We start from the raw sequence: 24,746 nt of genomic DNA, 5'->3' as shown, positions 1-24,746 counted from the left end.
AAGTGATTTACATACAGTATAGGACCCACTTCATCCACTACTGAAATGCAGCAATTACCTAGATAATGCAAGACGAAAGTGCAATTTAGCCAAGAGATCAAAGCTAATACCCCTACTCTTACAAGAAGTGCCCTGGGATCTTAAATGACCAAGGAGATAGCACCTTGCTATAATGTCTGAGCTGATGGATGGCATCTCCTATTGTACAGTGTCCCCTTTCACCATGCTGAAGCATGGGTTTGGAAATCCTGGTCCAGAGAAAATAGCACCACCTACTGGTCTACCAACACTATTTTCAACTATTTTGTGTGTTGGCACAGAACACATATATTATAAAAATATAATGATGAAGACGACTTGCAAATATGGTAAGTGATAAAATGATTGTGGGAAAAAATGCATATTGCAACACATATTGCCTCTGTGTGGCTCGGGTCTTTCCTTTCGAATGAAATCAATGCCGAAGGGAATATTACGCAGTTTTATGACTGACATGCGGGGTTCTCCGTATTCATTTGTTTTAGTGCTTGATCGAACCGAATTCCATATGAGACGGCAAGAACGGTAATAGTTCTAAATGTCCAAGAGCTGTTTCAGCTGAAAAGTAACATATGTTGTTGTGAATAGACAGCAAGGCACCTGTGATTTAGTCGGAAGCTAAATTTCACTAAATACTACTAAGTGAATACTAAGTGATCTACTGAATACTAAGTGAGATTTTACAGGGGATGCATCAGGAGTCGAGAACAGCGCCCTGTCGCCAACAGTACATGACTCGAAAAGATAGAATATTGTTCTTTGATCCCCACTTGTGTAGCATCACAGAAGTTGAAATACAGCGCAACATGCATATGCACGGTACTTTGGATCAGAACTCCCGTCCACAAATCGATTCACAACAAAATAATTGCAACAATATTTTCCTGCTTAATCCATTCTCGACTGCGCCAGTCATTTAATCTACTTTGAACTGCACATAAAGAGAAATGCATACATTTGTTTTAAGGCTGGTTTAGAAGACGAATGATAAACGCCATTAAAAACTTTATTCCCCTGTATGAAATAGAAATTGACAGTTCTTGTCTAAAAATAAAGCGGGTTCTCACGCTGTCGTTTGAATCATTCCCTCTGTCCTTTGAATTATTAATAATAATAACCAAGAGATAATCAGTTATATATACATAATTGTTTTATTTTGTACGTCACTTAAGAGTTAAAGGGACAGCGGAAATGCCACCACCGGTACTGAGGAGTATGAAATGATCACTGCCTCTTTTCTGTAGTCAGAATGGTTACTTCTGTAAATCAGGTTACAACATACCATTTTGGGGAGTGAAAACAGACACAGAGAACAAGTAACAGTAACAGGGAATGTGAGTGTAACATACAAACACAACGAACAGTACAATTTGGTAGCTGCTGACAAGATCATAAGGTCATTCTAACAGATCACAGCAAAGGCATTTTTACATCAATAATCAAATAATATCAAATAAAAAATGTGGTGAGATGATGAGAATAATAAGAAAATAAGAAAGTTAACGCATTATGAAAAAAAAGTTTTTTTAAAAAGCGAAAGATTACGATGATTGCGAAAGATTAGTGTATGAAAAAAAACACTGTCCTGAGTAGGTATCTCTGCTCTTCTGTCTCTGAAATAAGATGGAACATAATCCAAAAAAAAGTATTACTATTTTAACATTTTATACATACAGTACATTTTTTGATAGACTACCTGTTTCATTTATCTCATGACTTCTATCTTATTACATTGTTATGTTTATGTCAAGGGTATTTTCACATTTCTGTGCAATTGACCAGCTATGAGAGGCAGATACAATATGGAGACCTGCTACTCCTTTCCCTTTCTTTGTGCATGCACAGTTACGGATTCATGATTCAGAAATCAGGCCACATTTACAGTCGGCACTAAACCACTATTACGTGTTTTTTATAACATTCATACAAGTCTTTAGGGCGTGACACTCCGTGGAGCAGATAATCAATTGTAATTTCTTAGTTAAAGGAGAGGCGAAAAAAAAACAACTCACAACAATTCATGTTTGCCATTTTATTCTTTTTCGTAAACAAGCGAATAATGTAGCTCTATTTCACAATGTCAAATTCGTTGCAGATTTTTGCAAACAGGTGCGGCCCCGACGGTGCAGTACCCTAAATGTTCGCTGACCTGTTCATTTTCAATATTTAATGTGCATTAGATGCTGAGGGGGTGGGCATAAGAGTGCCTGGTATCTTCATAATCATTTTCGTCATTAGAATATCAATCGTAGAACATCAAACATCGAAGAAAAGGAGCTCAGTTTCTCTCGCCGTACCTCTTCGCCTGTGTCGTCGCTCTTGCGCGGGGTCGCAGTTCCACCTACGAGCGGGAGGGGTCGCCCTGCGCGCCGTTCCAGGCTTCTCCCGGCACTCCGCCCAGCTTGAAACGCAGCTGCCCCTCTCACTCGCTCGGTGAACATGGCGGACAGCGCAAGCGAAAGCGACACCGATGGAGCGGGCAGCAGCTCGGCCGCCCCGCCGTCTTCAACTTCTTCCTCGTCTTCCAGCAAGCCGGGCATCGTCATCTCCCCGTTCCGTCTGGAGGAGCTGACGAACCGGCTGGCGTCCCTGCAGCAGGAGAACAAAGTGCTGAAGATCGAGCTGGAAACGTACAAACTCAAGTGCAAGGCGCTGCAGGAGGAGAACCGGGACCTGCGTAAAGCCAGCGTCACCATTGTGAGTAGCAGCGGGGCTGTGTGCGGGGGATCAGGCGTGCGGACACATCATGGTCGCTAAAATGCGGCACACGGCGGGTGTACTGCGTTAATCCCTAGCCGAGCTTCGTTAAGTATCCATCTTTAAAACGAGAGTAGTAAGACTCTTGGTTGTCTGCCTGTGAACTCCTGTTTCGCCCCATTTTTTCACGAGAATGTATCGTTCAAGGCCTGGTCTCTCGACCCCCCCCCCCCGCACTGAATACTCCTTTTTTAGCCTCTCTGGAAGGCAGAAATCACACAGCAACGTTCACGGTACCGTAACTTAAAAAGGGAATCACGGACTGTGTCTGTAAGTGGATATTTCTGTGTTTCTCGGCGGCTCTAGCGAGGCCGCCGCTGTCCGAGCCTGGGCTTGAACGGGGGTGAGGGGAGCATCCATAGGGTCTCATCCCTGAGCGAAGTAGAGCCCCGGCCGTGTTGAACTGTCCTTGTGTGTAGTACAGCGCTGTCGTCCCCGACCCTTCAAACAGTAAAAATCCCTGGGCAAGTAGAAATAGTCGGGCCTCCTGGTTTCCTCTTTATTTGTTCTGCTGTTAATAGACGAAACGCCATAAGCATGGCATTGTGTGCTTTAGCGGGGGTTTGAGCACTGTTAAAATACAAGCGTGGATCTTGTAGCTGAGAAATGTTCGCTTAAATGCTAATTATGTAAAGCGGTGTACTTTATTTTGGTTGAAAACGCTGCATGCCGTTCCTAGTGGCCTTTCAGATCCGGACCTTTTTTTTTAAAAAAAAGGAGTTTATCGAGTCATTTATTGAGGCATAAAGCAAGGCCAGTCATTGCTCAAGTTTTTTTTTTACTGGATCATTCTTCTCTTCGTCCGACTGGAGTTGTGTCGGACATGGCAGTGATGGGAATCGGAATAATTGTTTCTACGAGATACAGAATCACAGCAAAATGGTTGTCGGTTAGGTGTTGTGCATATGTGCGAGAGCATTTCGCGTCTATACGCCGTCTACTTTTAAACACATTCCTGTACTTTTTAACGCCTTGTTCCTTTCTGGAGGTGTATCTACGTGTCTGTACTTTCAGATGCTCCGGCACAGGAAACCGTACGTGTAGATTGCAGGTTAGCCCGTTGCCATGTGGATGTCTCTTTCATGGTCGTGTTTGGGTGGGGACTGCAGCACGTTGTGTCTTGGTGGGCGGTTGACAGCCCTGTGCCGAGAGTGACTGCTGTCGAAATCCGGCGTATTGTATGAACGTGCTGTGTAATTTTCACAGTGCCACCCGTGAGGTTAGTTTATACTTGCTCCGGCCGTTCACGGTATTTGAGCGTCACTTGCCGGCATTCATTCTTTCTTGCAGTAATCTTGTAAACTTCTCACTGTGATATTTTAAAGCCAGCTTGATATCGGTGCCTATGTGTGCATCTGACGAATACTTCATTTAGGGGCCGATCTCTTATCGAGCCTGAGGTGTACTGTGAAGAGAACGGTGCTTCCGAAGTTACAGTGGACGTTTCTTTTTCATGCAGCCGTTGCTTCTTGTCTCTTAAATTTTCCATCTGTTTATAATGCAGTTGGTATCAGGAAGTGAGCTAATTGACGCCATTGTGTTTTGTGGTTTGGATTCAGCTGGAGTTTTCACAGTTGGGGTGTAGTTTTGACTTAATGTTTAAGACTTAATGTTTAATGTCAGGTTATAATAAGAGCAAACGTGGACATTGTGACATTTCCTGTACACCTGAGTCTTGGACCTCAGGCTCAGACCCTTATTAAAGTAGTTTGATAACATTTGTTTTGTTTGACCCAATTATTGTATTCAGGCATTTCACAGACTAGTCAGATATTGTCTGTTTATGGCTTTACTTCAGTGCAGTACGGTTAATCAGTAACACGCTGGTCCAAAAATACAGCTACCTTCTGCTTCCTGATGGTGAATGAAGCATAGTGCATGTGGCCTTTTGAGTTCAGTGAGTGCTGCCTCATTCCTTAAAGCCAGAGCCACTTCTTGCTTTTTGAACACAAGTGAGGAATCTGGGTAGTTAAGTATTTTCTGTCGTGCAATGTAGGTCCTTGTACATCTGCTTTGATTCTTGCTTTGTGACATGGCAACTTTCGGTAACCACATAACGAGTTAGAACCAAGGCAGGTGTAAGATAACCTATGTTTTACCTCAACAATGGGTTGTGCAAGCATGTGAACTGCAAATGCATACTGTTAATTCATCATAATCAGTAGTAATACAAAAGATCAAGGACAGTGGCCAAACTATTTATAACAGGAGAATTCTAGGTTACAGAGTTTGGTAAGTATGATGCAACTATGGGTGGAGCTCTGTGGCTAAGGATTTGCGCCTGTGGCTGGAAGGTTGCCGGTTCAAATCCTGCAGATTATGCGGGAAAAAGACGAATTCCTAATGTAAGAAATTGTATATGGCTAATAAAGTGATCTTATCTTATGTTCCAGTGGTATTCAGGTTTTTACTCAGTCAGCATCCCTTTAAATTCTGATGTTTCTGTCCAGCAAGAGTTAGCGACATGTCGTTACTGTACCGAAAGGTGTTTAGACCGATGTGTAAAAATTGTCATAATGTCGGGAAATTGCTTTGTGCTTGTTCACTGTACACATTTGAAGTTATGGTTTTATATTCCAGGCTTTTGTGCATTTATGAATTCTTCAGGGAATGTAGTAGACTTGTCAACGGGTAACATGAAAGGAAAATACATACTTCTACATGCACTCTTTATGGTACTACACTTCTGTTTAGCAGTAGTGCAGTTGTTTGCTGAATATTTGCATTGTATTTTTAAGTGGCCTCATATAACTAAATAAAAATAGCCTTGGTTGAGTGATTTTTCTCAAACAGTTTACTTAAGTGGAGGAAGTGGCTGGTGTTTTTGCCCTTTTCATTTTGTAGGCTCTATTGTAGGTCTATTCATCCATTCATTTTCAAACTGCTGCGTCCAATTCAGGGTCGCAGGGAAGCCGGAGCCCATCCTGGGAAGCAACAGGCAGAAGGAAGCAGTTATCGGCCTGGTCACTTTTAATTCACGATTGCACTTCTGGTTTGAATAGCCTCCTATTCCTGTGCATATTTGTTCCTATAGAGGAGAAACGGCAGGGTTTAAAGAGCCATTTTCTCTCCCTCTGATGATGAAAGTCACGCTAATGTGTGTGTCCAGATCGTGTTCCCTGGTCTGGAAATGGAATACGTACACTGGCCAGTGTTCTGCTATTTGAGTAGCAGCTGGTCATTTTATGGGGCAGCAGTAACCTTCTTTCTTTCACATTTCTCATACTGAGTTACAGGAAACTAGACTTTCATTCTTTATTATTGTGCGTCATTGTCTCTATTAATTTAATGGAGTGTAATTTTCTATGCTCAGAATTGACCATGCCTCACTTTCGTTGTTTTTAGTGATTATATTCCTAATGTGTTATTGCTGCCAGTATTTGATAAGAAAAGGTCTGTGCCTCAAATTAGTGTGTGCTCAAGAAATGCACTTCTTTTAATGTGACTGTAAATTTCAAAATGTATGTTAATTTATGGTATTCACTTTAGAAAGCTGCAGCTGTTCCTAGAACAAGCGAAAGTGGTGTTTGAGTCGGTATATAATAGATGGCTCTCAGCAATAGAATATTAATGTTGTTTATTGCATGCTGAAAAGAGAAGAAAAGAGAAACAACATTTCGGCTGTGTTTGGCTGTGGAGCCTTCTTCGGTTGTGCCATTGATTCTATTGTTTATTATTGCTCACACCCAAAGAAGGCTCCGCAGCCAAAACGTTGTTTCCTCTTCTCTTTTCAGCATGGAATAAACCTTTACTTGTTCCTTTGCAGCCTACGCATGCTGACGCAACTACCTACTTGAATTGATTTTGCTGACAGTAACTTTTAACTCTCTTCCACCTGATATGTGTGTCCAAAGGCACAGTGGGTTTCTCTTCAGGCAGGTGTGGGCATGCACTTCTGATGGTGCACCTCTGGGTGGGGCATCATGAAGCAAGTGGTTTTATTTGAGGCAGTAAAGAAGTAGGGATTGCAAAAATGGAAAAGGTCATCCAGGTTAAGATTGTTTCCTCAGATATGAAACAGCTGCTGTGGGAAACGAAGCTAAAGCTTCAGATTGCTCCCTCGTTCACGATTTTCAATTTTTTTACCTAGGAAATTTAATGTACTGCATTAGTCCATATGTGATTCTGCTCCTCTGCCTATTAGTAATTTGAGTTCAAAGTGGGCAATTCAAGCTGCATGAGATGTCTATACCAGAGATTACAAAGGGAAGGTATCAGGCAGTGCTGAAGAATTTTTGCGTTCTCTCTTTCTTGCCACGTCTGTTTGAAAGGCTGTGTTTTTCTCCTTTTTTTTGGGTGGTGCTCAAGATTTGGCTCCAAGATCAAAAATATAATTCAATTCAAGTGTGTTGCACCTGAGGTAAAATGACACAGTTGGTGCTTTTGTGCTGTGTGGGTAATCAAGTGTAATACAGTGAAGAGCTTGATTTTTCTTACGGTTTGTAAAAGGGGGTGGGGAGGAACACCCAGAGTTACAAGATAGTGTTTGTCATAGTTCAAGGCTACAACTGGGTTGAACACTCATGTATTTCAAGCATTAGTTCATTTATCCAGCTCTTCCCCGGTTTTGTAGTCCATTTAAATGGTGGCATTGAGGGGGGATAAAAGCATTTTCCCTGCTGGAACTTCTCATTGAGTAATGCGTTCCTGCATTGATTCTATTGTTTAAAAGCGGAGCCGTACATCCTGAGTGTGCAATTTGGTATTCCTGAGGATATCTAGTGCCAGAATGTTCTGCTTTTCCATGGCTCGCCAGCTTGTGTCATATTCGCTGTGCGCGACCCTAGCTTCTGATGTGTGTCCCCACATAACCCTCATTCTCTTCTGATTGCCTGTACGTCCTGCTGGATGGCATCTGATCTGATACTTTATATTTATGATATCCCCTTTAGGCAACTACTAACCTTGATGGGGACCTCTGCCTTTTGCTGTTTGATTGAATGCTCGGTTCTGTTATACTGTTGTCTTATGAGTTCCAAACCTGGTTAATTTTTTTACCTATTTAAGGTCCCTTTACAGGTGATGCGCAAATGCTAACTTGCATCTTGCGTCATCTACCAAGAGACCAAAAAGTGATTTCCGCAGATGCTACATTCTCTATCCTGTCACAGTGGTGGTCATGCATCAACACACATCCATTCCTTTTTAAATTCACAGATTTAATTGCACAGACCAATTTCATCTACCTGTCTTTTAGTGTCAGTGTTTTTTTTTTGCTCAGGCAGGATCTCTGAAAAGAGCTGAAAGCGGTTTGACTAAACCAGAGCTACTCACAATACTTTGTGTATTAGAAGATATAAGTCAGATATGAAACAAGGCCAGATAAGGTCTGAGGAAATTCAGGACATTGAGTGGAGGATGTTATTGGTTTGGTGATGAGCACTGGCAGAGACAGAGACAATGGCTTGTTTTGAATCTTTATAAAAATCCATTATTAGTTATGACAACAATTCACAATAACAGAGATTGACAGTACCTCAGTAGTCCCATTACAAACCTTTTAGTTTTATATAGTTTTATGTTTCATGGCTGGTCTTAGTTTAAAAATCAACTGTTACAATAGAAGCCAAATCAAAGTAAGGGCATGTGTGCATTTTTGTACATTTATTGAACAATGAAGAAGAGAGATTACCAAGTTAATCTTAGCTCAAGTCCTTCAGTCCTTATCTACAGGCTCACAAAAGGTCACTTTAACGCCTGTTCCACTTGGAGTTTCAGCTTTCACTCTCTCTTTTTCTAGCCCTTCACTCTCGTATTTTGTGGGGTGATTTAAATCTGATTTAATGATTCCATTTTAAGGCCCCCAGTACACAGAAATAAGTGATGGTGCACAGTTTGTAAAAAAGCCATAGAATTACCTCTGTAGAATCATTCATTGGACTTCAGACATTCTCCATATTGGTTCTGAGATCCTCAAAATGAGATGCATTTGAAGTAGGACCACACGTTTACAGAAGGAAGCAAATATTTGGCCTTTTTTCATACCTGACCTATTTTTTTCCCCCACAGAACTCGCAAAATCAAACTCTTGAGGCTAAAGGAAATCTGTTATGCTTGGTTGGACATGGAACAACATGTTTCACTGTTAGTTCTTGCAATGTGAGGAAATTAATAAGGTGTTCTGGCTGCTGAAAAATTATTCCCAGCTTTCAAATTGAATTCTGTGAATGCAGGTTAAACAGATGCTAAAAATTCCCTGTTATATAAAAATGTAGTTCTTTTGGACAACCCTAAGACAAGCTGTGTACAGAATGCTATCTGTTTTATACATGTGCCTCTCAGGCTTCTGTTCTCATTTTTAATGTCTTGAAAGTGTAGATACTGAATACGTTATGACACAGGTTGACTTCCTTTACTGCTTATGTCTTTGACTTTAGGCTTCACATGCAGCAGCTTTTTAGAGATTACTTTTCTTTACGGCATCTTTACATCTGGTTTTACTATGAGAGAGAATGCTTATTTACGTGTTATTTATATTCACCTGCCATAGGGCATAATGAAGTAAGAAATCTAATGAAGACTGTTGCAGAGCTCTCATGTAGTTTTAAGACGCTAATTAGTTATTGTTTAAACTTCACCTGAGGCAGATGGTACAATTTCGGTAAAGTGATTATCAGAAGGAATTTCTATGCTCATCGATCATTTAAATTCTTTGTAGGCCACTTCCTCTTCAGAAGAGACCACAAAGCAAAATAGGTTTCACTTTTTATTTCTTTTGCAGTCATGGTTTCTGTTCTAGACAGACATGTTTTTGTGAGAGAATTAGCCAACGTGTTTTGTAGACTGTCCGTTCCTTTCAACATTTGACGGCATTCTGTCCAAGCAAAAAAAAGTTTGCCAATAATTTATGAATTCTCACTAGCAAAAGGAATACTAAGTAAGAGCTCTAGCCTGATACCTATGAAATTTACTTAGTCTTAAATGTTTGGCCTTTCAAGTAAAAGTATGTCACCCTAATTAGGAGCAGAGTGAGTCTTTCCATGCATTCAGATGCATAGGCGAAAGAATGTTACATTAAGTAGCTGCCAAGCTAGGCTTGTGACTTTACTGGCCACAAACAGTTCACAGAAAAGCCTGCAAGCTCTGTTTCTCGAAAATTAATGGTGTTTGGCATTTTTAAATGCCATCACTAAATTAGGTTATTTCATTGAAAGCCATTGATCAATATGATTTCTGAATAAAATGTAATATCAAAAGAGGTGCTGATATTTTGTACACAAACATTGATGAGTGAGGGGACAGCAAACTATATGTTTAGTTTATAAGAAATACACTTATGTATAAACTGAAGCCGAGATCTGGGGAAGATTTGAATTGTCAGTGTTTCACATTTTCTATTTTAGTTTGTATTTAATGTGGTAAAGGAATAGGTTATATTGGAGAATTGATGAGGAAGACTTGTTGAAAGCCCATTCTTGATGCTGTTCACTTGACATATTCTTTCTGTTTCCATTTGCAGCAAGCGAGAGCAGAACAAGAGGAGGAGTTCATTAGCAACACCCTATTCAAAAAGATCCAGGCACTGCAGAAAGAAAAAGAGACCCTTGCTGTCAATTATGAAAAAGAAGAAGAATTCCTCACAAATGAACTTTCACGAAAACTCATGCAGGTAAATTCCTGATCAGAATCATTGGAATCAAGTGTGTAGTCTTCATTGCTATCACTTACAAAGTGAGAAGTCACCCTGTCTTCAGCTAGTAATATTAATTTAAGACAGATATCTCCAATTTGAAAAGCACAGGCATCTCTAGCATTTGTTTGTTGCTAGTTAATATTTAGCTAAATTAGTAATTATAGTGTGAAAATTGTCCGGTTTAGATGTTCTCTGCTGTGTGGCATTGTTCTCTGAAACAATTTAAGGATTGTGGTATGTGTGATGAGTATAATTTTTTCAGTGGAGTATTTGCTGTACCACACTGATGTTCATTGTGCTTGTCAGTGGGACAGCAGCCCAGCCGTATGAACTGTCTGGCGTTTTTGACTGCGCAAAAGCACATGTTATACAAAAGATTGACAACTGTTGAAATCCTCTTTAATTTGGAATTGCATTAAATGTAGGCTATTACATTTAATGCCATTGTATGTAGGTTTTTAAGACACTGTACACTGTGCCTTTCAGCATTTGTAGATTTATATATGAAATTGTATATTTAGTGTGCAGTTTTATGCCTGTGAATGCAGGGCATTTGTGCTGATGATCATCTTTGTTTCAGCTGCTACATCTGTCTGAAATGCTAACCCATTTAGTTTGGTGCTCCTATCTTCTTTGACAAGCGTGCCAGCATCTTCAAAGTAGACATTGAACTCTGCCCCCAAAAATGTCTCTGACCTCTGTTTTAATCTGAACTGGACTTAGTTGTGTAGAGGGTATTACAGCTTTACTTCAAGAGTAAAGGAAGGAGTCCATTTTGCATTTCTCTGAACTGCCATCTTCACGGTTTTTACTGAGATTGCTGAACAATTTCCAACAATGGAATTTAAGGTACGACAAAGAAACACGTGAACATTTATTATAATTCAGCACTGTTGAAATAAAACAGAGGTAAAAGATTGCATTCAATGTATTCTGCACAAGACATAAACAGTGTTTCGATTTTAATGTCGCAGTGACCGCATATTCATTTTGCATGAAGAGCCCTACATTCCAGTTATTATACTGTTGGAATTTTTCTACCACAGGACAGTGGCTCACAAACAGAACAATCTCAGGCCAAAGAAATAGAACGTATAAAACGTATATGAACGTAGAGTGAGGCATGTCACATTAAGCCCGCCTGTTTTTAGCGTGATAGGTGAGTCTTGTTATACCTTCTCATACTACTTGAGTTGTTACTGCTGCACAGGTGGTTTTCCCGCTTACATGGGTGACTTTCCAACATGTCTGTTAACATGACGCGCAATTGGTTCTTCACAGAAGCAAGCCTTGAAAACAGCTGCTCGCAGCAGTAGGTTGATCCTTTCGGGGATGCAGTTTTGAACACGCCGTCTCAGGTTTAGAAATTCATCGGCACCTATATAGTCTGTAGATTTCCAGCACAGGCAGGTTGCTATCCTTACGGCTTTAAGCTGGATGTTTTTAGGTACATTGATTGTTCCAGCTGTGAAGGGTGTGGCAAAAATGTTTAATTCCAGTTCTTTCATTCTGGCACCTTGAAAAGCTCGCTGGATTTCTGCAGCAAATGTGCGCACTCCCTGGTGTACTTTGTGTACACACTGGTTTTGTTCTAGAAGGGTTGGAAGGGATGCCAACTGAGTTGACATTGTCTAGTTGCATTTGCCACAGCTTTAACATGGATTTGGAACCACTTTACATTTGAAAGAAGGGTGGTAAGACGCTGGGTAGGCCCTTACGGACTGCCAGGTAAGTAGTTATGTTGGCGATGAATGCCAAGATGGCCGGGAATGCCTGGAGCAGGTCACACAGCCACATGGGGACCCTCAGCTCCACAAGACAGCGAAGGAAAATCCTGTTGAAAAGCTTCATTGCGGCCCATCGGCATGTTCCCTTGGCTCAGCCGTCGCATTTCACAATAGAAAAGTAAATTGCTGGGCTTCTGATTCAAGGTTTTTCTGTAGCTCTTTAGCTTGGAGGCTGTTTAATCCTCTGCTTATAATGAATTCTGGCTACAGCTGTCAACATTGTGTTGCTCAGTCACACAGATTTTGATAAATAAGGCAATGACTTACTTGGATCAAGGCTGAGATGTTTCTTCTTGACTACAGTAACTAATCTCCTCTGAGATACAACCACAGCTGGGACACTATCATTAGTAAGACAACTCCATTATTAACAGACTTTTGCTGATGACATAACCTTCTATGAAATATCTCCTTTTGCTGCTTGCATTGGTGCTATAATACAGCCTCTTAAATCTTGTAGTCACATGTAAGTCCACACAGAAAAGTAGCCACCTGAGCAGTCTCGAGAGTAGAGCTCAAAATCAGCCGCAGAATCTTTTAGAGACATTTCAGTTTCCTGAGCCATTGTGTTAATTTGATCTGAGGCTGTCTGGTGAGAGAAACTCACACTTTCATATAATTCAAGAAGCTGTGGGTGACAAGAAGATATAAGTTCTAATTCTGGAGGAGGTGAAGGTTTTATTGCGTTAAGTTCACTCACTGTATAACTGGCTTGCATAACTGTCCATTAACTTTAAGTATTTAAGTGCTTAAACTTTCATGGAGATCTTCATATTTAATATGCACTGTTTTTAGTTTTATAGTTTGTTTTTTAATGACAAATCACTTCTCCATAAATCAGGCAAACTGGCTTACATTTCACCTTAACACAACAAACTGTCCTTTTTTCATTAAAAACACAGCACTCCACATCTACTTATTTTTGCTGACGTTGCCCAATGTGAAAAGGAACCGGACAGTTGGCACACCTTTCCATATTCACACAAACTGCATTGTCAGTGTATAGTAGCTGACAATGAATGAGATGCAGCCAATGTGCAATTAGGAGGAAATGACATCACGCATATGGGAGTCGAGAAATGGTCACTGGTTGCCATGCCAACATTGCCCTGCAACACAGCAATGTATCTGAATGTAATGATGATGCTCTTTTATTTAAAAAGTTAATAGTCTGTGTATTTTTAGAAGTTTTCTCTGTGGGCTAGAATAATTTCTGCAACAGTCTGGAGCCCAAGGTTCCCCACCCTAGGATTAGAGAGCGGAATAAAAGTGATTACAGCCTAAAAAGTCCAATATAAATATGGGCACTGTATTTGGAAACACATTCATGCCTCAGTGGAGCCTGGCAATACTACTGCTTGCACAGGCAGGAGGTCTTGAGTAAATAAGAAAACACTCTTCATTAACCATAATCTTTGTGCTTGTAGGTCACATCGCTCTTGGGAGGAATGTGCATGTTTCACAGGGTCAGTTAGAAAGGTTAACCTAATTAGTTATAGATCTGTTTTCATGAGCAGAATATCTGTGCTTCTCCTTGTCCTGAATGGTGTCTTACGAGTACTCTTTTTTATTAATAAATTTAGTTTAAACTTTATTTTTTTCTAAGATCTACGTATGAATGTAGAGTATCCAATGCAAATACAATTTCTGTTTTGACATTTAGCCTTCCCTTAGTGAATTTCTATTACTTCAAATTCGTACTAGCAATTTCAACATGGTGACATTTAGTTAGATTGTTCTTAAGTGTGTGAACCTTTAACCTTTCTTCCATAGCTGCAACACGAAAAAGCCGAACTCGAACAGCACTTAGAGCAGGAACAGGAGTTCCAAGTGAACAAATTAATGAAGAAAATTAAAAAACTGGAGAATGACACTATATCAAAGCAGCTCACGCTGGAACAGGTAGGAGTGTTGCATAATGCAAAGCAGATCAAATACATTAGTAAAGAAACCAAATTAATTAAATTCATTTTAATGTTTAGTCAGCTTTTTTTTTTAAATGGTCCTGAAAACAACATTTCTAACTAAGGATGGTCTTAACAGTTCTGTACCTATAGATTTTACACTTTGTCAGCTCATTTTGAGAGAATAATTGAATGTAAAGATTTGTAACTAAATGATTATGGCCCAAACTGTTTTAGTTTTAACATGATAACTTTACGAACTGTACTTTAACTGTACTTTTAAGAATAATGACCGAATGTTTTTTGCAATCATAAATCACATGTAAGTATGTCAAATAAGAATGATCTATTACCCCTTGGTGTTTGAAATTCCTGAAGATCAGTTTTGTTTGTGTTCTGAAAACATTTTTTATATATATTGGAACTGTTTAATTGTATTTGGTTTTTTATGCTGAAGGGTTTAAAGGTCCTCCACTGCAGGGTGTCTAATTCTGCTGTTAGAATGCCAGCAGGCCTGCAGGTTTTCAAAATTTCTTAAAAGCAGCTGTACCTGAGGAATAGTTTCTAATAAGTTCAGGTCATTTAGAGAGCCCACCAAGACCAGGGTTAGACACTATATTCTATAATACAAACGTTTAATTATTCAATTCACGATATTTGGAAATGACTTTGTAAACTTTTATTCTTCTAGCTAAGGCGTGAGAAGATTGACCTTGAAAATACATTGGAGCAAGAGCAGGAAGCATTAGTTAATCGTCTCTGGAAACGGATGGATAAGCTTGAAGCGGAGAAAAGGTCAGTTCCCATTAAATAATGAAATGTAAGAGTCACTTTAGATTTTGCAGGCTCCTTGGTTATCTTGCAGCAGAACAAATGTCAGTATCCTTTCCTGTGTTTTATTATAACGGACTGTTGAATCTTGCTTAATTTGATGTAGTTATTTTTAAATTATCTTAAATGCTTAACCTGTTTTATGCATGTCTGCACCTATTTTTCAAGTTAATTTGAATACATGCTGTATGTCAACATAAGCTTAAAGCCACACTAGCAACATTTTTGTTCTGTGGCAATATAACCCTCCCTTTTTAAACTAGAAAAATGTCACATCTTTCCATCTGCTAATTTCAAGCTATGAACCATCCTGTCTAATGTATTTAGATTTACGTTTTCCCTTGTTTCTTAAAACTACTAGTAACTTGGGCAAGAAGTTTGTGGGGTTGGGTATGTTTTGTTTCCTTCAGTGAGATTTATTTTCCAAAAAGTTATTGGTAGTTAAATCGAGTGGTTTTTTTATCCATTTTGTTTATAGTCAAAGGGAAAGCAAATTTTTTTTGCTTTACTAACTTTTAACGACTTAACGTTCCGTACTTTGTTACATGGGATCAATCAGTAATATGTCAGCTCAGGAAATATTCCTCTTTGCTTCTTAAGCAAATCCTGTGGGGAATTCTGAAGCTATATAGTGTCATTTTTAATTTCTTCCGATATATGCCCCCCTCTGGCCATGTAAGTAGAGCTGATCTGTGGCAGCGTTTGTTCTCTGCAGGTGGATACAGAAAAGTCTTACATGTATTTCTTTTCAACTGCAGGATCCTGCAGGAGAAACTAGATCAGCCTGTGTCTGCCCCACCATCGCCCAGAGACATATCAATGGAGATTGACTCACCAGAAAACATGATGCGACACATCAGGTTTTTAAAGAATGAAGTAGAGAGGCTAAAGAAACAACTCCGAACTGCTCAGTTACAACGTACGTGGGGAAAATAAACTTTTGATTTGAAGGGAGTTCGCTGAATTAATCCTTAGTTTGCCTTTCCAAGTACATTTTCAGTATTTTTAAATATAATTGTAGACATTATAGACAAAAAATTCAAATGTGACTGTTTTTGTAGGTAACAAGCATACATAGCTTAAGTCTTTAACATTTCATTGATGAAAGATAAAAATAGTGCAATGTAGCAAGTGTCAAAGAATACAGATAAATGATAAGTGGTGTTTAATGTGAATGTCCTTCAAGTATTTTACATTTCCCATTACAACAGTAGTTCTTAATAAAATATTGAATATATAGTTCAAAGAAACAGAATTCATTATGTAGGTAGATCATGTCTGGTTTGTTTCTTAATCGGGGTTGTTGCACCCTGGTCCATGAGAGCCCCAATCCCTTTTAATCTATTGAAATCATTACTGTTAAGTAGTTGCTGCTATTTACAAATTGATGATTTAGAGGTTATCTACACCTTGCTGTTCTGGAGCTTTCCAGGACAAAGGTTGGAAATCCCTGACATAAATCTTCCTGAGAGTTTGCATGGCTAACTATTCATACTGGATCTCCAGACAAGGCTACATTTGCACTGGAGTGTGGCCCTTTGACCACTAGAGGGAGTGCTATCACAGTACTATGGTGTTTCCCAGCCTGCAACATTTTGCATCCTGAGACAAGAGTTCAATAAGTGTTGAATCAATCAATCAATGATGGCAATCCATCTTGTGTTGTCCCACGAGGGATAGCAGACATTTGCCGAACAGAACGGTCAGTGATTGTGGCAGAGCTGCGCTTCCAGGCGTGCGTACGTGATGCAGCGGGCTGCTCGTTTCAGACACCGAGAAGATGGCCCAGTATATCGAAGAGGAGCGACACATGCGGGAGGAGAACATCAGGCTGCAGAGGAAGCTGCAGCGGGAGATGGAGCGGCGAGAGGCACTCTGCCGACAGCTGTCCGAGAGCGAGTCCAGTCTGGAGATGGACGACGAGAGGTACGGGGCTCTGCTTTAATCTCCTGACCACTGGGGTCCACAGGGCCACCTTCCATTGAAAGGAAGATTGGCTCGGTTTTCAATCAACTTGAGAGCCAGTGCAAGTGCATCGTGGAGACAGTGTACCTGCATTGGTGTTTGTTTGATTGGACAAATTGCCTTACACTCCCCCAAACCCAAACCCAAATAACTCATTTCAGGACAGCCCATGATTTGGCCAACACGCAACTGGACAGTCTGAATTTGCAATAAGCAATTCATTGTTTTCAACGCAGTTCGGTATTGTTATAGCAATCATTGGTGTAAATGCTGTTTCCTGGAAGGATAAGTAGCATAGATTTTGTGCAAAATTCAGGTTATGCTAAAATTCTAGTATTTACACAAAATGTGAAATTTACATGAAACACAAATTTTTTAGACAAGGTTAAATGAAATGGTTTTAACGAAGAACAAAAGAGAACAAGCGTATTTGGATTTTCCCGTGAAGAATAGTATTTTTGAATGTAACATCCTTAATTTCAGATTCTGAGTAGTACTGTCAGACAGCATCCTGTACAGTCTGAGCTAAAAAACAGATTGAGGCATTTATTCGCTCAAGGAATCCTGTAATACCCTGTCCACAGGAGTCTATAATACTATACTTAAGTAACAATATGTCCAGGATTAGTTTTATTCTTGGCTTTTTAATTCCCATGACTTTGTGTCATATGCTTTTTAAAGGCCCTGAATAAACATGTATTCTTCTCCTCCAGATATTTCAATGAGATGTCTGCACAAGGACTTCGTCCCCGCACTGTGTCAAGTCCAATTCCTTACACACCATCTCCAAGTTCAAGCAGACCAATATCACCTGGTACGTATAAATTTTAATCAACAGATCCCTTATCTTCAGCCTGCCATTTGGGTTGGATGTGCCTGATCCAGTCATTTTAATGCAGTTTGTACTGGAAATTCCATCCATAAAGACCACCTTTGAGACTTAGGGGACACATAAGCGTGGCAGAAATAAGACTGATACGATTGTCATTTTGGTAATTATTACCCATTTGTTACTCTTAACTTGATTTTATTGGAACCAGGTTGAACTTCAGGAAAATATGTTATGATAGCATATCTGCCTTAGCCTTGAACAGATGAGCAATGAGTTTGGAATAAGAGCTCACCTGAACTACGTGTTTTAAATAGGGAATATTTCCATGCTTATACCTTTGTTTTTGGTGTACTATGGAAATACAGTTTAGGTCACGTGGTGCTTGCCTTTACCTCTCCATAGGTTTTAACAGTTCTCACTTGAGGTGTTTCCGCTAATTTGACATTTCTGTAATCTGTGTTGTCTCTCATACTAAGTGGGTTTGTGTGTAAAGGCCGTGGACAGGCCATCCTGCAATGCAAAACAGCACAGAGGTGGCAGGATTTATATCAATAATACTTGTAGTATAGAGCTGTTGTCATTGGAGTTGGACAGAACAGGGGCACTGAATTTGCTGAATTAAAGCCTATCGTCACAAGTCAACTGCAAATTAAAGAGCAGGTTTTTACTGTAATGTTTTCACAAAGCATTAATCATGTCTGTAAGCATCACAAGCATGCAGGAGACTCTTGGCATCGGCAGTGACAAACAAGGTTGAATATCTGCTGTATTTGTAATGGACTCAAGCCATCTGGGACCTTCAAAACTTTCCTTCAGAAAAAGAAACCATGCAATAGCTATTAACCAAGAGGTGGAATACAAAGTATTATGTGTTCAGAATTACTAGCATGTTGCAAAAAAGCATAACTTTAAGACTTTTATTAGCTTTGCAAATTGTGAGCTAACCATTTGATGCGTCTTCTTTTCCTACTGAGAAGCAGAATTGATGCTAACCAGAGATTGAAATAGCAATGAACTTTGTTAGAAAATGAAGTGCACTGCCATAGTTCTGCATTTCCTTTGAATATCTGGGGTGAAGGTGGTAATAACCTTTGAGCTTGGACTAGAGACTTGCAGTTTTAAGCAAAATTGCTGTAGAAACGAAAAATACAGAGGACCCTGATTATCAGTGTGTGATTACAGAACTGAATTTTGTCTGACAAGTCACAGATGAATGAGGATTCTCATTCCGTTTCAAGCAATTAAGCATGGTCATGTGACGATGTAGTGCTCTGAGAAGACATTTTTCCTTTGTTTCCTTTTCCTTACTGAGATTGCAGCTGGTAAATCAAAATCTGCTTCCTGATGTTTTTAGATATTTGAAAAATTGTGATTTTAAAGTGTTCCGTTTTTACCAGTGTACAAATGTGTGTTTGACCAGGATGGATTGAATAAATTTCCTCTGCACCTGGGAGATATGAAAGGCTTTGCAATTTAAGTAAGCTGCAATTGCATATCATATTACTAGTGTCTCACTGCCCAAAATGTGATTCTGCGGGCCTGAAATTGCCATGTTTCTATATTTGTATTCATTTGGTGACCATATTTCCAGCAAGATTGAACACCTCTATAAATTACACAGTGTCAGATGTTCATTATTATTGAAAAGAAAGTGTTGATTAACATGATGAAGAGTAACAAAATGTGAGAAGGATGTTTGTGCTATATTGGTGCTATTATAGAAATTATAGAAGGAATACTATTAAAATGACCCCAGACAAATGTTATGTCGAAGAGGTTATAGAAGGTACTGTATTCCATACACTAGGTTTAAACTTAATGTTTCCTACTTAATATATAGAAAAGGCCTGCTTTTCTAATAAGTAAAAATGGAATTCATGGAATATGTTTAGCCATGTGTAGCTTTTTCTAAATTCTTTGGTATAAATGGCTTATTTGTTTTACCAAGTGAAGCAAAAATTACATTAGTTAAAAATGATTTATTCAATTTTTCATTCTTCGGAGCTTTGTTCAGAAGGCTAAAGCATATGCAAGGCTTATCTAAAGTAAAGTCAAAATCTGATTCATTCAATATTTTATATCACAGCATACTTCTCCTGAAGTTTCCGTTGGGATTCCTTGAAGTCTAAAATATTAATTTGTGATGCTGTGGGCCTTGTATTGTTTCTGTGTTTTAAGTTGCATAATTATTGGATGAGAAGAATAAATAAAAACCTGAGTGCTGTTGGACTGTGTGGTGCCCACTGCATAGAGAAATTGGATATAAAAAAATGTAGTGATGCAGAAGTACTAAATGGTAAATGTCCTTCATAAGTCTCAATTAAATGTCATCTCCTGTGTTCTAGGTCTTTCATATGCAAGTCACACTGTGGGATTCACACCACCAGCGTCACTGACGAGAGCTGGAATGTCTTATTACAATGCCCCAGGCCTTCATGTCCATGCGGGTTCTTCACATGGCATCGCAGTGAGTGTTTGGCATTTACGTCAAATGACTATTACAATTTGTCTTTCTTTGTTTAGTGTTTGAAAGTCTAGAAAGAAATGTTGTTTGGAACTGAGGGTTTTGAACATTATTTTTGTAAAAGCCTGACCTTCACTAGTAAATATGTTGAAATGTATTGTACATAATGTATCTTACCTGACTGCAAGATATAAATAGTTACTGGGTATCAACTGTTTCCTTCTTTTAAAAGACGCGCATGTCTGTTTTTGTAGAGGGTAATTTAGTCATATGAGGTTACAAGCAAAAGGAGTTCTTGGCTTTTAAGAACTCAAGAACGTAAAGGTTACAGACGAGAGGCCATTCAGCCCAAATCACTAGTATGGTTGCTGGCGGCTAACTGATACAAGAATCTCATCCAGCCGTTGCTTGAAAAAAGCCAGGATGCCTTCTTCAGCATCTTAGGCAGGATAACTCTTTCCAGACTCCCACTATGTGTTTATAACATTGCCTCCTACACTTAGTTTTAAAAGCACTTCTCCAGAAGACATTTCTGCATCTGTCCCTTGGTTTGTTTCACTGTTCATTCTGGAGATCTCAAGAAAAGCTAACTCATCTAGCCCATTTGGAAGTTGGCAGTTAATAAATCCAAGGATCTCATTTATTTCAAGAAACCAGGGTATCGTATTCAGAAATATGTTCCCTACTCTCACAAACCTTTGGGTTTTTTTTCTAATCATCCTGTTTTAGTTTCATTTGCAAATTTGAATACTTTAAGGACTACTGTGGATTTAGTCGGTGGTCCAAATACTTTAGATCCCTGAGGTGCTTCACTAAATCTTTAACGAACATCATCAAAAGGCTTATGAAACTTTAAATAAACCTGTCTATTTTACCAAATAACTGTTTATCTCTTCTAAACCCATACTCCATACACTGATTATTTTCTCACAATTAAGCATAATACTGACATTTTAGGTTATGTTGACCATTGTCATTTCTCAATTATGTCCATTTAAAACCCCACCCTTTTCTGAAGAATTTTCAAAATACTTCCCTTTGTAAGTTTTTGTATCTTCTCAGTGGAATCAGCAGTTATTCTTAATGATGTATCTTAACTATTTTAATCCATTGTAATGCTGTTTCTAAATATGTTTTAGGGTAAATGTTAAATTTACAATGATTTTCTTCTCCTTAAATTCTGATTTCTATACCTGAAAAGTATATCCTATTCAGAGTATTCTTGTCACTGAATATAGCTTTAAGGTTAAGACATATTAAATACTATCTTGAATGCAGCTGTGAAGGAATATTGCATTTGTTACTGCACTGACTTCAGTATTTTATTTTCAAGGTGGTGAATACATAGTGTTGCGTTATTGCAGTGAATGTAATGTTACAAAATAAAGACCACCGTACCAAGCTGGATGATTTTGCAACATTTGCACCACTTTGTTTTTGTACTAATAACCTTCCCCTCTTTTTTTTTTAACAGAGACCTTCACCTAGAAGAAGCAACAGTCCTGACAAATTCAAGCGACCTACACCTCCACCCTCTCCCAACACGCAATCTGGGGTGCAGCCTGCACCCCCCCCACCACCTCCAGCTCAGCCAATGGCTCAGTCTGGATCCTCCCAGGCAGCTACTTCCCAGCATTCAGTGCATCCCTCCTCACAGCCATAGTGCATGTGCTCTCCAGCAGCTTCCTCAAGAGTGGACTTGACAGAGCAGGTTATTGAAAGCCAAAGGCTTGACCGACATTTGGATTTGACTTACTTGCACTGAGATTATTTAGGCTTCACTGTTAACTGTGTTGTAAATGTTTGTTTAGAATGCAGCCAGTGTTGTGGCACTACGACACTAAAACCTAACAACCTACTCTTGTCAGTGCTAACTGGAACTTTGTTGGATCTTTTTGGTCTAAATTATTTACCACTCGGACTAGGATAAAACTGCATTGTTAAATGTCATGATGCCGATCTCAAATGGCTTTAAGGCTTGATTTTAAAAAGGGAACCTTATTTCATTTTCAGTGCAGAGCCAGCGAACATCTGAAGATATAATTAGCTTACAGAATGCGTCTATTTATTGTGAATTTTCCAATCACTATAGAATCAGCACTACATTTCAAATATAAAATGCAGATGGTTACTGGTACAAAAGTCACTGACAACTCAGTGCCTGTTTGATAATTAAAATGTACAATTACCTGTTTTATCAGGCTTGGTTGTTTTAGTGCTTGTAACATATCCCTATGGACTATCCCTGTTGAAAAAGAAATATATACATGTAAGATGTTGAAAGGTACTTCAGAGAAAAAAAAACATGTAGTTAAGAAGTAAGAATAATGGGATCTTTCCAGTGTTTTGGGAGATTCTTGTGACAATTATATAAACCTGTACAAAATGCATCTAATTTAGAAATCGACATTCTTCTTTAAGTTTTGCAAACTTGCAATGTGAGCACAGGTTAAAATGCTTTTGTTGGCTTTAGCTAAAACTGATTGTCAGAAGGCAGATAAACTGCCTATTTAATAACTGTTTTACACTTTTTTTGAATCTTGACATCTAGCCACCTCAATGGGCTAATGATGTTGACTTTAAGTAGGAGAGCACCTTGGAGGCGCTGTTGAGCAAAATGCTGACAAGAAATGTGCTTTGTCTTGTTCACCATTTAAAACTTGTATGTGACATCACAGTATATCATAGGAAAATATTCAAGGCAGAGCTTAGAAGTGGAACAGATGCTTATAAAATACATTGGACTTGTTAAATACATCATTTGCCTTCGCTGATGTAATAAATTGGTTGGTTATACTTTGCAGTTGTAAATATAATGAGTATCTTTTTCATAAGAAAAAAGACGCTGTGTTATACTGTGGCTTGTGCTTCATGAAAACAATGTTCATCTGCCTGTTGACTACAAGGTCTGCCTTTGGACATACAGCTGCACACTAATATATACAGATTTGTTCCTTTAATGAAAATTCCATCATTACAGGGTTATTCAAAAAACTAATTTTAAGTGAACGTTTGCTATAATTCAGTATTTGTGAGACAACATTTGGGTCTTAATGATGTAAGCTACATCTTCTTGGTACAATATATGTAGTTCTTGCTTTGAATTTCACATCACAGATATTCCATATACAGTGTCTGTGTAAGTGCTATCACTGTGATTTTTGCAGAGTACATAATAGAATAGCTCCATATATTAACTTAAGGGTTTCCCATAAATACTGCTAATTAAACTATTACTTGCAATAATGGCATGAGAGAATGTACTTCATTAGAGCAAGTATTGAAGTTAAACAGCAAAAAAAGCTTTGCCTAGCTTGCAGAAGTCTTTTTAAAGTAACTGAGATCTCAAATATAGTATTGTTTGTTAACAACTAGTCTTTAAGTCTTTTTTTCATCTTTTAATAGGTTTCAGTATAATTGGCCAGTTCACTGTGCCTCTGGTGAACTGGTGGGCTGTGCATACAGCAGCATCTATTGGTGATCTTACATTTCCTTATGGTTCATTTACATACATGAAAAATGCTGCTTCAAAATGTAGATATGATTTTATTCTACTTTTAGCACTAATAGTAGTTGTAATACCTTGCAAACCCAAAAATATGTTTGACTGATTTGCAATTGGATCATGTTATTGCCTCATCCTTCACAGCAGCACTGCTGAAATATTTTAACTTGTAGTTCAGGTATGTGCTTTTATTCAGTATATAGGCTTTTGTGTCTCTGTGATTCAGAAAAATACATTTACTCAACATGTCACAAAGAAGTGTGGTATGAAGCACTTGGAAATCAGGATGTTAAAACTACTGCATAGAAATGGCAAATGCAAAGAAAAGTGGTAAAACAATGGGGAAATATTTTTTTTGGAAAAAGATTAATATAAAGCTGTACAATGGAACAAATTACTTATTCCAATCTTATTCTGACTAAACCTAAAAGAAATGTCAGCTTTTCTTTTGTATACAGCCAGTTTGCTCTAGTAATGGGGCTCAGAGAGTTTTATCAGTGCGAATGCAGAGAATACCCCATGGATTAAGCCCCAGAGTGGACTGTTCGTGAGTGAATATTACACCGAACATCTAAAGAGTGTTTGTGTATGTGACTTTTATGTGCTTTAGTGGAGGGTATCTAAGAACACAATTTGTTAGGTTTCTGGTTTTAAAACTTTGGCAACTGTTTTTTGTTTCAAATTGTAAATATGATGGAGTCTCTCCATTATCGCCGAACAGTGCTTTTTTTTGCATTCATTTACCAAACGCAGGGAAATTCTGTGGTGTTCACATTTCAAAGTTTAGCAAACCCTTTTTTTTAGATGTCTTTGTTTTCTGTTTATTTTTGATTTGCGTTTTTGGGTGGAGTTTTGCTTTTTCTTTAACAGACTGTTGACAAATGAATGTAAAGTTTTCTCGTGTTTAACTGCGATCATAAATGGATGGAACACCTTTGAGCCTTAACTCACTGTGGTATGGCTAAATGTAAGCATTATCTAGCTTCTCCCCACATCAAACAATTAAAGCCTTAATATGTGTTCTGAGCA

The 24,746-nt window shown here is 38.7% G+C and overlaps 1 protein-coding gene across 1 annotated transcript; it reads left to right on the top strand.

Annotated features, from left to right (window-relative positions):
- Positions 1–2,093: 2,093 nt before the first annotated feature.
- ccdc6b (coiled-coil domain containing 6b) lies at positions 2,094–24,746 on the top strand. The gene is made up of 9 exons (XM_088634861.1): positions 2,094–2,736; positions 10,256–10,405; positions 13,990–14,118; positions 14,812–14,915; positions 15,710–15,870; positions 16,721–16,877; positions 17,630–17,730; positions 20,094–20,215; positions 21,687–24,746. Exons 1-9 carry the CDS (start codon positions 2,479–2,481, stop codon positions 21,873–21,875), a joined length of 1,371 nt encoding a protein of 456 aa, XP_088490987.1. The 5' UTR covers positions 2,094–2,478; the 3' UTR covers positions 21,876–24,746.

The sequence above is a fragment of the Lepisosteus platostomus genome, chromosome 6 (assembly GCF_059453375.1).
Source record: "Lepisosteus platostomus isolate fLepPlt1 chromosome 6, fLepPlt1.hap1, whole genome shotgun sequence".
NCBI lineage: Eukaryota > Metazoa > Chordata > Actinopteri > Semionotiformes > Lepisosteidae > Lepisosteus > Lepisosteus platostomus.
The sequence above is the reverse complement of the archived record's forward strand: the minus strand, read 5'-3'. Positions and strand labels throughout refer to the sequence as shown.